We start from the raw sequence: 14,707 nt of genomic DNA, 5'->3' as shown, positions 1-14,707 counted from the left end.
TATTCATATTACTTTAAATGAAATACACTTCGATTGTATTTAGATTGAAATTTTTGAAATTATGAATTTCAAATTCTTGATAATAATTTTTTTAAATCTATTTGGATAATTATAAATTTAAAGAATTTCAAATCTTTTGATTCTAATTTGTTGAATATTCGACGGATTTCAAATTCTTTTCATATAGAGCCATTTGAAATATTTTCTCTAAATTTTTATATCAAATCCACATCTATCAATCCAAATGCAATCTTAGGTATTGATGGATTCAAATTTGCGAGAAAAATTTGTAAAAAAGATTTCAAATAGCTCTGTATGAAAAGAATTTGAAATCTATCAATATTCAATGAAATATAGTTCAAATTTAGAGGTAAAGAAATTTGAAATTCTTTGAATTTATAATCGCCCGAACATATTCAAATAATTTATGGCTAGGGATTTCAAATTCATAATTTTAAGTCCATCAATCCGAATATAATATTGCACAAATGAAAATATATGATTGAATATTTAACCTCTTCTGTTCTTCTCATTGATTATAATGAGAAAAAAGTATATACCATATGGTTCATTCACAAAATTTGAGATTAGGTTATAAGATTTGGAAAACAAAAAAAAAATAGAAACTCAAGTTATAAAATGTAGATGAAAGACTTATTTCATTTTATTTTTATTTTTGTGCGAGGTAGACGAACCTAAGTACTTTTTTGTATGTGCTATTTAACCCATTCATGCACCAACAAATAAAATAAGATTATATTTTGGGTAAATTATGTCCGATACTCCTTAAAGTTAGGTCCAATTATATAAATATTTTCTATCTTTTATAAAATAACAGATATACCCCTTGAGGAGGTGTTAGTGCAACGCATCCAAGAGGTGTTTATGTAAAATTTCACTATTGGATAGGGATGCATCTGTAATTAAAACTATAATTTAAAGAGATATACTTGTAATGAAATCTATTAATTCTCATGTAATCACATGTTCAAACAAAGTACTCATGTTGTTCTTGTTTTCACATGTCACCGCAGACAATCATTTAGTTCCACTCAAAACATTTTCATTAGATGTAAATAAAATGAAACCAAACAGGGTGAGATGTCTATTTCTGCAAATAGGCAAGATCATTTACCAGGGAGGATAGAAAGATAATCTGTATACAAAGTAATACTACCATACACGAGTTCATCTTTAAAGCTGATTGAGCAACATGAACAGATAATTACACCTAATGTAGTTTAAATGAGCAACATGAACAGATAATTACACCAAATGTAGTTTAAATTAGCAACATGAACAGATAATTACACCAAATGTAGTTTAAATTAGCAACATGAACAGATAATTACACCAAATGTAGTTTAAATGAGAAACATTAACAGATAATTACACCAACATGTGGTTTGAATTGTACTGGAAATATATTATCTTAGTCATTTTCTTGAAGGAAACCAGCAAAATGAGCAGAGTCAACATGTGCTCAAGGAAACTCATCAATGCCAGTGTTGGTTGCATCATGTTCAACTCCGTCCTCAAGTTGCGATTGATCAACGGTTTTGTCGATTCGCCATGGCATATTGATAATAGGATGAGACGGGAGCACTCCCTTGGGACATTCGAGGAGCGAGGGCCTGTGGCTGTTGCGCAACTGATGGAATATTGTGAGCGGGAGCTGCAGGGTAGGAGTTGTATGGAGCCACATTATCTCGGTATAGACTTGGTAAAGGTAATTGATGATAAGTAGCCTGGAGTTGTGGCTGCGAAACTGATGCAGTATACTGAGTCGGAGCTGCAGGGTTGGAGTTGTATGCAACGCCACGGTCTTGATATTGCGTGCCTCTCTGTAAATGCAAGTGATGGTACGGAGCAGGAACTTGTGGCTGCGGCTGCGTAACTGATGAGGTATACTGGATTGGAGCAGCCAGGTTACAGTTGGGGTTGTATGCAGCTATATTTTCTTGATATGGTCCTTCTCTCCGTAAAGGGAATTCACGGTACTGCCTCTCCACTATGGTCACTTGGTCATGAGGAGCCCTCCCTTCTGCGGTCCTGAACCTGCGAAAGTAGTACTTCAGAATCAGCAAAATGTTTCTTGGTCGATTGATTTAAAAGGAACAGGGGTAAGAGATGGTACCGCCTTTCCAGACTAGTGATTTGAACAGGAGCCCGCTCTTCTACAGTCCTGTACCTGCCAAAGCAGTAGTTTAAATAGTGAAACAGCTATCTGTTGATTAAATAGGGGGAACGTGTAGAAACAAAAGCAGGGTGCAAAATGGCACACGATGAGGTAAATTAGTTGATGCCCTCAAAGGTATAGCAACACATCTATATACATGTGATGCAAATCAACTCAACCATAGTTCAAAGAGGTACTTTGGAGGTTTCAGGTTCAAGAATACTTTCATTCTAGTTTAGATTTGACCGTGTTTAATACAGGATTTCCACAATTTCAAAAGCAACCCATACACATAATATAATATCTAAAGGGAATAGTGGAATGGAGAATCATAACATAAGGAGTCACAAGGAATAGCCATAGCTAATTGGATAATTTCATGTTCATTTCTTATGCTCTAAAAAGTTAAAACTCTAACTTGCATTTAAAAATTCGTCCCAAGCACCCAAAACTTAAAGGTGTTGAAGAGAGCTAGTACCTTGAATAGGTTGGCTCCTGCATCCCATGGACAACAGTATTAGTGACAGATGGTCGTTGAGGATTGGCAACATGATGAGTATTTGTTCCTGGCAAACTTCGATGATCCAAAGTTGGATTTGCAGGATCCATGTACGCTCCTGCTCTATGGTACCCATGCTGCAAAATGTTCAATTGTGGAGCAGAGCGAGGCTCGAATATCGGTGGAATGCGGCTGTATTGCATCTCAGCTAAATAGGGACCCTCGTTTGTCAGCCGCCTTCCTGTATGCTGAAACTGATTTTCTGTTGCTGCGGGTGGCACTGGCCGTGCAAATGATACATTTGCCAGAGGTCGGGGTGCAGGTCGAGATGATGAAGCTGTAAGAGGACGAAATGCTGCTAGCAGCTTTTTTACCTGTTTTGATTGAAAAGTTTCTCATAACTACGATTTTTAGGATAACAACAATATTCAAACACAAGACACACTAAGAAAGAAACTTACTTGCTTTCCACTGAGTTCTTGCTTGAACTTTAAGCCTGTATAGTTCTCCTTTATGACATGCTTGAGAGAACTCTCTGGCAGGGGAATACATTCCTTGAAAATTTTAAACTTTACCTAAAATGTGAGAAACTAGCAGCGTCAGATCACAAGGACAGAAAATCCACCTTGTCAATGAAAGCAATTACGGTGAATGGGTGAAGCCGATTAGGACATTGAACAGCTACCTTTAATTCAACTGAATATATAGTTTAATGAAATATTAGTCAAACGAAGACTTTAGGTTCCTCAGGACAGATAAAAGGAAAATGGTGATTTAGGTGAAGTGCTGCTCCGATTTCGCAAAAAGATCACAGGAGCTATTTGCCAACGGGCCATAATATATGTGGTTTTAAGTCATTATGTGCAAAACTGTGCAACCCACAAAATCTATTTTCTGCAAATGTTGTACCATGCAAGAAAGTAAAAAATTTAATTCAGTATATGAGAAAACTCATTCTTACTTAGCGAGACCTCATTCAAGATGCACCTGCCAAGTCCAGTAATATTACACTCATAAAAATTCATCTGCATGTCGCTACAAGGTAAACTAGCGAATACATGTACATAAGTACGACATATAAAATGACGGCGGTGGTTAAGACTTTATGGAAACATAATATAAAAGCAGATAAAGAATCACTTAGGAAAGAACAAAAAATTGTAATTCTGTAAATATGGCTTCTCAGGTAGGTTCTCCGTTGAAGCATCATGAAAAAAGCTAGGTGATGAAAATGCAAGCAGGAATTCTGAAGTTAACTTACAGCATTCATTTTTAATACATCGGAGATATCATCTCATTTATTTTATTCTATGTTCGGGGTTCAAGGCAAAACTTTTAATTAGATTTGTTACGCCCGATTCGGATTATTAGTAGAAAATAATTCAATGCTATACCTGAGCAGGAAATTTCCCATTAAAAGCAGCAGGTTCCAGGTTCAGCTTCCCTGCAGAAGTTGCCTCATATATGCCATATAGAAGCTTTGACCCCAAATCGAACAGAAATAGCTTTGCGCCAGGCTTTATCTCCTCCACCACTTCCTTTTTCCCCGAAGGAAGTCCAAAGACACGGTATTGATAACAATCTGACTTTGTACTTCGGTTACACATGAATATAAAACCAGCAACATGCTTTGCCTTTTCCCCTTGCTTCTCTTGACCTTGTGAGGCACCTACATCGCTTTTGCTCTGAGGGTCATTAGGAGTAGCCTCAGCAGCATTTGTAGGAGGGGCAGAAGGAGCAGGTACAATATGCACCTTGGTATGCACCTTTTTCATTTCAGCATTTCGTGGGCCGATCTTCTTGCCCTTTCGCTTAAATCTCTTATCTTTTTCCTTGGCCATAAGCAAATACTACAAGAGGATAAGACACTAATTAGATGATACCAGTGAACAGAAGCTCAGTATAAAAATGCTAACACTATTTCATGACACCATATAACCTTATACATGCTAAGAATTACTCGCACACAGATAGAGGACTTCAGCATCTTTAAGACAATTGAAAGAAATAAAACAGCACACTCAAACAGTGCAACCTCGTCCAACAAGAAAATCAACAAGGTGATTGAACAATAACAATTATATTAATATTTCCTGTTAATCTCCTAAATCAGATGCTTATACTGTATGACTGGTTATTTCACCATTGAACATTTCCATGCATTCTCATCTGCTAATGAAGCATTAAGATAAACGAAAATACATATGTTCATCAAGATAAGATTGAATTTAACATATGTCATCACATTTCATTTATGCCTGTATATCATGACTCTCTATAAGTAGACACAAAAGTCATGTTTCCCCCTCGAAAAGACATAGCGACAAGAGATGCCATTTGAACTACCAATGAACCTGGTTAGCTAACAAAGAAGCAATAAAGATGTTTATTAAGATATGCCCAATAAACTAGCACTAAAAGCAAAACGACAACGAATTGGCATAAATGAACACAATGATGTTCAATTTTAATGTCACCAAAAAAGTGAAAGCAAACCAAAAACCAGTATGTATAGTCTCTTAATTTCTAATTCTGGTCGAATCCACATTTAATTACATAAAAAGCTTTCGGTTTAAATGATCCAATATTAGTAACTAACTCTATACAATTATCTTGAAATCTTAGAATCAACATTTACGCCGCAAACAAGTACGTACGATATGTTCATGCAAGACACGTATATAAAACAAATAACATCATGACATCACGTGATCACACCAGATTCCCTTCTTCTCATGAATTAGGCGGCTTCCACCTGTCAATTAATCCCATTACTACTAGAAGTTCAAACATTAAACTACTTAATTCCAAAATCTTCATTAGTATAAGAACTTACCTTCTATCAGATGAATCTTTCAGTAGCCATTTTCTTCAACTAAATACAAATTTGTAATCTTAAGCACTGAAAATTCGAAGTTTAAGTTTAACAAACAACAGAATTCAATCAGAGCCAACATAATAACAATTGGAGTTGATTTTCTCCAAAACAGGAAAGAGTCGCGGGTCTTCCAACAGCGGAAATCTGGGATCTCCGCTAAACCTAACCGTTACCATTCAAAAGGGGAAATCAGGGATCTTAGCTGAACCTAACCGTTACTAACTAACAACGAACAAGGCCAACAACACTGGTCAGAAGTTGCAATCACTGAGAATCTCTTATTCCATACAACCGACCCTTAACTTATTTTAAACCTTGACACTCAACTAAAACCATTAAAGTCTCAGATCCACACAAAGAACTCACGCAAGCATTTTACAGTGAAAAAGGCACAACACATAAAATTTCAACTCAAACGACAAAGGAATAAGCCAGTTTCTCTTAATTTTTTAGAAGATAAAAAAGATTTAATCTTAAAACTGAATTTATATCACATGGACACAAAGAAGAACTCATGCAAGCATTTTAGAGCGAAAAAGGCAAAAACATTTAAAATCCAACTCAAAAGCGCAAAGAATATAAGCCACTCTTCTTAGTCACTTAGAAATAAAAAAGATTTAGTCTTTCGAGTAAATTCAAACCACATGCACATTGGTTTATCATGGAGTTAATTTACAGAAACTAACCAGAAAAGGAAAAATCAATGGTTATACCCTAATCAATTCAGAAAACACCAGAACAACTAAACCAGTAAATTAACAAACCCTAGAACAGAAAACTGAAAAACACAAAACGAAAGAATTCAAACACATTCAGCCAGAAATCAAGAAGCGCAAAATCAGTATAAGCAAACGGGCAATTCTTACATGAGCACAAGAACACACATAGCACACCACATGAAACCACACACACATTCAAAAATTCAGAGAATCCCATTTGGAAGATTACTTGCAGAGCTTGAGAATTCATACCTGTTGTGGCTACAGTGGTGTAATTCTGCGAGAGAATGAGAGTTTTATAGAATGGGAGGAGAAATTACAGTAATAAATGAAAGTTGTTCTGCTTTAGAATAGACGGTTCAGATTAAGAGAGAGTCCCACGTGTAGGTCCAGGATTACTCCTGCATGCGCACAGCTGTGTCAGCGTCGGGTTCTTTAAGGTTTCAATTTGTAAGAAGATTCTCTTTATATAAAAAAAGAAAAAAAATAAATAATTCTTTTTTTTGGGTATTAAATTATTAATATATACCTCGAACTTATTTATGAAATCTCGACTTTAACCTTAAAAGACTAAGCGGTCATCGACGAAAAAATAAATAAATTTGAAGCGCATGTTCTTGATATTCAACCTCACAATTTCTTGAATATAAGATCTCAATTTTGCTATTCAAACAAGTTTTTATTTGCAAATTTAAGTGTTTCAACTTATTTGATTTTTTAATTCTTGTTTTCGTAATTTTAATTCCATGCTGTCCTTATTATATTTTTAATAAAAGTTATGTATATATAATTTAATATGAAAGAAATCAATTACAAACTAAACCCGGACCAATCACAAATCTTTATTCAAATTCAATTTAATATTATCTTAAGTATATAATCTTTATCAGAGTATTGCTCCCTTTATTTATTTGTCCAATTATATTGAAAAATTGAAATAAAATAAGACTATAAAAGTTATTGATGATATATTTCTAATTAACTTAGAAAATATAAACTAAATTATTAAAATATCGAAGGTAAATTGGATATTTTGGATAATGGTTATGGAAATAAGTATTTAAAAGAATTTACAAGCTCGTAATGATTTACTTTTGAATCTTATAAACTTGTTTGCTAAATATCTTCCTAACATTTTGCAACATCTTATAAGTTATTTTAGAACTTATAAGGTATTTCATTCATTTTTCAAAAAATGAGTTTGTAAGCATCCTCCAAAAAGGAAATGAATTTCAAATTTATTTGAAAATCCTAACGAATTAATTCGATTTTCTACAAATTTGTCGTCATTAATAACATATTATAAATTCTGTATTTTTATTTTATTGAAACACTCCAATAGCTTCTTTTTAAAATAAAATCTAACATCTCATAAACTCAAAAAATATCTTATAAGATGTATAAACTTAGAAAATCTTATATATAGGCGTAGCCAAACAGCCTCTTAAGAGTACATGCATGATCTGTAGATAAAGTTGACATAGTTAGGAGACTATGAGCCAATTGCCATCCACATATAAGAATGCCATACAATGTTCAGAAGTTTGTTGGTGTAGGCATCGCGCTTTTGTGCTCTTAACTTGTTTGGCTTTGACCAGTCGTATAATCAAAATTGAGATAAGACAACCGAGCACAGATCACCAACACAACGTCCCAAAACGAGTGGCCTACTGCTATAGTTCATTTGGGAACTCCGGAAGGATGCAAACCTGCAGCAAGCCCAAAAAACATGATTCCATGTCTAGAACCTAGGCCCTTGCCACGCATTGTCATCAACCGACGAGCATAGTTCCTCATCAAGACAAAACTATCCATACGGAAAGATGGGAGGACAAAAGACGGTTGTGGTACTTTTTGTGTCAGCAACTTAGGTGATTCGATGTAATCCAATGTTTAGGTCGGAAGAAATGGAGATAAGGAGAGGGAGAGCGTGGTGCCATGCGGCTTTGAAGACTCTTTTCTGATGAGCTCTTATCGACTGAGACGGTTTGTGAGCATTGTATCTGATATCAAATATGTGAATAACAGGATCAGCTGAGCCAGAAGTCATATATAGACCATCTGGAGACCATGCCTGATTTATAAGGGCCGACTGGGATTCGCTGCTCTCTTGCTTCCACCCGAATGCGTGAATCTCCATTTGTCTCAGTCTAAGATCAAATAGTCTAAGCTGTCTCTCTGGAGTCCTGCAAAAATAACATGCGAATGGATTTCAGTAAACAGAGTTTGCATTTTCATAATGATCCAAAATTTTGTACTCGTTAAAACAAAAATGTTTCCTTTTTTGGGGTGGTTCAGAGTAAGAATATGCTAGAGAACAAACACATGTCAATTTTTTTCAAGTGCCGAATTTCTAATGTTTTCTCTACCTTTTGGAGACAATGTCCAGTACACGCAGCTTGCAAGTTTCAAATTTCAAGGAAATATAACTCCAACAAACAGTTAAATGCAGCTGTTAGAAATTTGAGAACCAGAATACAAATCTTGAAAACTGAATGCAAATCCCACAGGTTTTCAGGTGAACCTCTAATTCCTCCCCTATTCATCACACTAGGCCATTTACCCCAGAAACCCCAACAAAGCAAGTATTGGTAGGACATAGAAGTAAATTTGCACACGATAGATCCTGAAACCATACTTAGTTGTATATTCCCAAATAGGAAACTACAACTGTGTTGCAAATTGCCATGAAGCAAAACAAAATAATGCCTCTTCAGATCCTTCCTAATTTTGCATATACTTTATGCATCACTCCAGTTATTAATAATTTTCAGATAAAGAGGTAGAGAAGGTAAAACACCCTTAAAATTTATTGATGAAGACACACCTGGTGCGAGATTGTGTTTGAAGCACACTTCATCATCGATATTAAATTAATTGGACAGTAATGGCATGAATTCACGTAATTTGTCAAATCAATATGATGATTGAGTGATGAAATCAAAGGTTTTGAAGTAATGTCCTTAACTGGTATTGTTTCAAAAAGATGCAACGTGACATTAATCCTATCCCAGCTGACAACTTCAGCTGTTGGCATACATAAATTACCAGAGGCAAATGTAATATACTAAAAAAATATCTTCAGTGAAAGAGATGGGAGATGAGGATAAGAGATAACGGATTTAAATCAACTACATAGTTATCAATATTTAAGCAAACTGCATTATCACATGGTGTATGAAAAGGGGGGGGAGGGAGGATATTTACCCTGTTTGAACCATGAAGAGGTTGAAGTCACATGGATTAGGCAGAACACTCATGCATTTGCTTTCTATCTGATGTTTGTAATCTGCTCTCCCAGTTAGAACATCGAACCCAAAAATCCGTTTGTCTGCACCAGCAGACATCACTATGTTCTTATGCTGCATTCCAGCAACACCCATTACAGCAGAGGAATGATAATGTCTGTGCAACGCTTTAGGTTTCCACGAATCTTCTCCATCTTTCTCAGTCCAAAGGATGACAGCATGATCACTTCCACCAGTAACAAACGATTTATCATCCCACGGCATGAATGTTATGCTGTTGATGATGCCTCTAATGTGAGGCTTGTCATTGAGAAAGCTTACACGTGTTTTCTGTGGATTGTCATAGTAAAATTAGGTTAGAGCTACTATCCTAAAAGTCAGACCAAGATACATTGTGAAAAGAGCATGGGTCTACGAATTGGTACTTAGTAAATTATTTCGAAAAGAGGGAACAACATAATTCAAAGCAGATCATTGTGGGCAAGTGTGGAAAGGCCCATTTTTAAGAGCAAACATAACATTGCTAAGACAGTAAACCAAGTAAAATACTATTTCTTAGGATATCAAACTACATAAAGAATAAGCGTTGTTATAGATATATATTAAATGTTAAACAATTCTTCTCTCTAAGAGCTTAAGCTTTTAGATGAGGTGGTGATTCAACACTAAGAAAGCTTCAATCTCATTGTTAACAAGGCCAAAGTCTATTTAGAATTTCATTTCCTTTTTGACCATAGTCTGTTTAGGGTGTGCAGTTTCCATCCTTCGACAGTGCAATATTATTCAATCATGAGACATTAAGAGTTACTTCAGAACAAAATCAGCTTGCGCCTTTTAAGTTGATGACTATCTGGAGTGCTGTTTAGCAAAATGTTATTTTCAGACACATCTACTTTAATCCTAAAACAGAATGTAACAACCAAACACTTGATTCCCAAAATTGCCATGTTTTACTTTGTCTAAAGTTTATTACTCTTCTACCAATTAATCTTTTGTAATAGGCTAGCAGGATGGAGATGACAGGCCAGGAGTTGGTGAAGCAATTTGAGGACAACATATAACAAAAAGGGAAAGGAACAACTGCGAATAGTAGCAAGCTGTATGTTCCATGGAAGAAATAAGCGCAACAAAAATAAAATGGAGTTAGGCACAGAATAGTTGAGAAAGCCAAAGAATGTGATACTTAGTTGTGTTTAAAGGATTCAACAGAGGTATGAATTTTTTAAAGATTCACACAACTGATTACAATGAGTTCTAGAAAAGCTTTTGGTTGAGAAATAAAAGACCATTAGATTTACCATAACATCAGATGTTACTGACTGCATGTAATGTCAAAAGATAATATGGATCCTCATTACCATACGGCCTACTAATATTTGAATGCTTAAAACTGAGTTTTTTCCCAAGAACTCCTTGCTGCATTCAGTTCTATTTTCATCCTATTGGGTTAGATCCAGCATATCATTTCACTTTTCTGTCTTTTCATTTTTGTATTCTAGCTAATGCACCGATCAGGGATGTAATAATGTCACATCACACCCACAATGATCAAGAATAATACAAGTTAGATATGGACTTCAAGTCATATAGTTACTTACACTTGAGCTAACTATTGAACAACACTTTCACAAAAGGAACATGTTGCAGCAAGCAAAAATTGATCAACCTAACATCCATCTTCGTTATCAGTTTGATTCCTGAATGCCTTTATAAAATCCAACAAAGTACAAATCCTTGTTGAAATGATAGGAAATGTAATCCTATTACAAATGTTTTTTCCTGACTAAGCATAAGTGAGCATGCCTAAAGGTTGTATGGATACATCAACATGTGATAGAATGATGATGTCAGATTGATGAAGTAAATGAATGTAGATGCTGACGATATGGTGTATAAACCCAGATATAGTATAGAAATTTAAAAAAAAAGAAAGAAAATCCACGAGCATTTTAGGTAAAGAGTAAGAACAAGTACATCAAATAATATGAATGGAGATGAGTGCAAATTTTCTATGTAGAGCTTCACATGAAGAACTCCAGATAGCATATAAGTAAAACTCCAGTTTCCTCAAACAGAGTTGATACTGCCAATTTGCTTATGAGGAATCAGATAGAGAATTGGAATAACTTGAAGGATTTTTGTCATCATCTGTTCGTGGTTATCTAAATTCCAGATGGTACTTCTGTCCCTTGACAGTGAGAAGGATGGAGAAAGTGTCCAAGACGAAAGAACTCTCAAGAGCAATGGATAAGTAATATGGAAACAAAAAAATATCCCAAGCTTCCTGCATGGCTACAGAGTTCACAAAAAAAAAGCATACACTTCTCAGGAAGCAAGAGCTAGCCTGCTCTTGCTGAAGCTGATAAAGTGGAGTGAGTATCATAAAGACGTGCTTATGCAAATCCTTCTGATGATCCATTATCATTTGGATCAGTTCTCGTACTGTGTACGATGATATAAAAGCATAAAACTACATACTGAAACATGCGTACTTTACACAATAAAAGTAACTCGCTATACAGTAAGCTTAGAATAATATACTATGTTGCAGTAGGATTCTCACCTCTCTTCCCTTGTTTAGATTCAAAATTGATATCTGTGAATCCCCACCATCAGCACTATAAACTGAGAAGAGTTTGTTCCCATGTGGATCCCAAGCTATATCTTCTGGCCACCTCCTATTCTTCTCAGATTGACAATCAGTAGAACTCAGAAGATTGGCACTAGAACTGCACTTTTATGTAATGAAAGGAAAAGCGCGCAAGTCAGAAACTTACTACCCAAGTTAAATTGAACACAAGAGCGTAAACGGATGAACACTCAAAAATCCAGAATACATTTTATGTATCAATTATCAAAGACTATTCATTAAAGTACTTTACAACATAAGATACCTACCCTCTCCCCTGAACTTGCCACAGGTTGACCACTCCATCCAACGCACTGCAAAAGCATTGATATATACAAAAGGAAGTTACAACTATTACCACAGGAACTGTAGACAAACAAAAGTATATGCAACCCGACAAAAACTTCACACGTCAAAGAGATTCTATTTGGTGATCAAAAGGAGGGAAGAAAATTATAAAATCATAAGCCACATACTCTTGTAGTAAATCTAATCAGTACCAAGGGAATGGTTGCTACATAGCCAAAACATTTATCTATCTTAAAAATTGCATACAATATAATAGAAGCATGCAAGATTGCAGTCAACCCAACTTGTTATGGGAGCAATAAGAAACAAGATCAAAGCCCAGGTCAGATCTTATAATATTGACAGTTGATCTTATCCTTAGCAATACTCTTTCTGGGTAAGCAGAACGAGAAATGCTAAGTAAACAAGATTTGTATCCGTAGTTTCCAAGAAAAGGAGCCATCTTGCCAATGCAATTACCACCCAATTCAAGCTTATAGCAGCAAGAGCTACAATATCAGAACTTTGAGGACTAACTGTGCTTTCTAAAATTACATAAAAAGTTTGATTAACCTGACTTAAAAGTAGATAATTCTTTGATTACAAACCAACAAGGTCACATTGAACATTACGCGCTAACTTAATTACAGATCTCTTCTAAACTACATCCAAACCACACAAACATTCAGAAGATTTATTTTTAACGAGAGGATGAAAAATATGTCATAATATGCAAAGAGTTGAAAAGATTGAGAACAAAATGTCAAGCTCATTCAACTTTTCCAATTCCAGAAAACTTTTAGAGGGCATACAAAACAAATTTCCAGATTTCTGGTGTCTTCCAGAATATATTGCTCTTGTTTCCATTTTGTGAAGTTCCAAGATAAACTTCATTTCCGAAATGTAGTTCTCTTCCAAAACTAAACTGATATGGAATCACTGGCTGCAAACTAATACAAATATTTTTAAGGGCAATAGTTTAAGGATGTTATAAACTCACATTTTTCAACTTTCATCCAAGTCAAACCAGATCATATGTTGGATGAGTTGAGTATACATGTAGTCAGGTTGAAAGTTAGGAACATGAGTCTCAGTCCCAGACCCTTTTATTGAAATGAAAAGAGATAATTGATAACTTTGAACTAGAAAGCATCGTGTGAAGTTCCAATTTATTGCTCTTCTTTCCATTTGCAATGTCCCAAAACAAGACTTCAGTTTGTAAAATCAAGTTCTTCTTTTCCCCGCACTATTATTCTCTATTAGAAAAATGATATGACATCAGTCTAACACTTAAATAGTACTTTTAACGACAGTAGTTTAAACATTACCCAAATTAACATTATTTTCAATTTTCATGTAGAACTCCATATTGTGTCAAATTAGACCCATATTTTGGGAGGGAAAAGGTACATATGTAGCTTAGGATATAAACTGTGAGAAGACATGAGAAAACAAGCTGATGCATATCCTTGAAATATATTCATATGAAACAATAAATGTGATATAACTGAACACCAGAAGTAATAGCAACCTGCAAATGGATATATCAACTTTAACTCAAGAAGAATAGAGGAGAACAAATGGAAAAGAAAAGAAGTGCATGCATCATACGCTGTGTTATTCTTGTCTTTATGACAGGACCCAACATCATCCCAGATCAAGTCAAAAGAATTAAGGGTGTCCAATAACTAATCTTTTGTATTCTGATTATTATTGGTAAAAAATATCGAAGAACAAATTACCTGGTCACAAACAATTGATCATTTGTCGGACACAAAATAAGACTTCTAAGCTTTCTTTTGTGTTGACTAGATAAAAGACAGCCAGTCTGACAGCGGATTGTAACTGGTGAAGAGCTTTTGTTTATTAACTTAATCAAATCCTTGTGTTCTCTCTGCTCTGTATTTAAACATAAACAAATTATGAGGATCAAATTACATACAACAAAGAACTTCATGCAAAGTGGTGAGCCATCTAACTGATGACTAGTAAATGCAAACTTCAACCATGTAAGCAAATGGAGGCAGGAGGAAAGATCTTAATGATGCTAAAGGATTAAGCAAAGAAGCCGAACCAAGATTCCTTTTTGTTCCTTTAGGCTGAGGTTCCACTGTTTCCTGCTCAGATGATACCTTACGAGCTTTTTCCCCCTTAAACTTTGCAAGACTATTAACATGGGTTGGTGTTGCTGAACTGGACAGTGAGCCAGAACCACTGAAAGTTTTATTTCCGGATTCCTTTGTCTTTAAGGATTGAGACATATCATA

The 14,707-nt window shown here is 35.1% G+C and overlaps 2 protein-coding genes across 2 annotated transcripts in view; both read right to left on the bottom strand.

The window, feature by feature from the left end:
• LOC105158223 lies at positions 1,260-6,573 on the bottom strand. The gene is made up of 6 exons (XM_011074894.2): positions 6,528-6,573; positions 4,073-4,528; positions 3,140-3,253; positions 2,658-3,052; positions 2,138-2,191; positions 1,260-2,058 (listed from the first exon to the last, which is right to left on the bottom strand). The coding sequence occupies exons 2-6, from the start codon at positions 4,517-4,519 to the stop codon at positions 1,551-1,553; spliced, it is 1,518 nt and encodes a 505-aa protein (XP_011073196.1). The 5' UTR covers positions 4,520-4,528; positions 6,528-6,573; the 3' UTR covers positions 1,260-1,550.
• The window catches only part of LOC105158222 (U5 small nuclear ribonucleoprotein 40 kDa protein), a 9,429-nt gene continuing 2,398 nt past the window's right edge, over positions 7,677-14,707 (bottom strand). Inside the window, exons 3-8 of the mRNA XM_020692604.1 lie at positions 14,515-14,681; positions 14,183-14,339; positions 12,422-12,466; positions 12,087-12,252; positions 9,483-9,853; positions 7,677-8,461 (exon numbers count right to left, since the gene is read on the bottom strand). Coding sequence (XP_020548263.1) covers positions 8,143-8,461; positions 9,483-9,853; positions 12,087-12,252; positions 12,422-12,466; positions 14,183-14,339; positions 14,515-14,681 — 1,225 coding nt within the window. The 3' untranslated portion in view covers positions 7,677-8,142. The remainder of the gene's footprint in view (positions 8,462-9,482; positions 9,854-12,086; positions 12,253-12,421; positions 12,467-14,182; positions 14,340-14,514; positions 14,682-14,707) is intronic.

The sequence above is a fragment of the Sesamum indicum genome, linkage group LG3 (genome assembly GCF_000512975.1).
Source record: "Sesamum indicum cultivar Zhongzhi No. 13 linkage group LG3, S_indicum_v1.0, whole genome shotgun sequence".
In the NCBI taxonomy this organism is placed as follows: domain Eukaryota; kingdom Viridiplantae; phylum Streptophyta; class Magnoliopsida; order Lamiales; family Pedaliaceae; genus Sesamum; species Sesamum indicum.
Note: the sequence above shows the minus strand (reverse complement) of the source record. Positions and strands in the feature narration are given on the sequence as shown.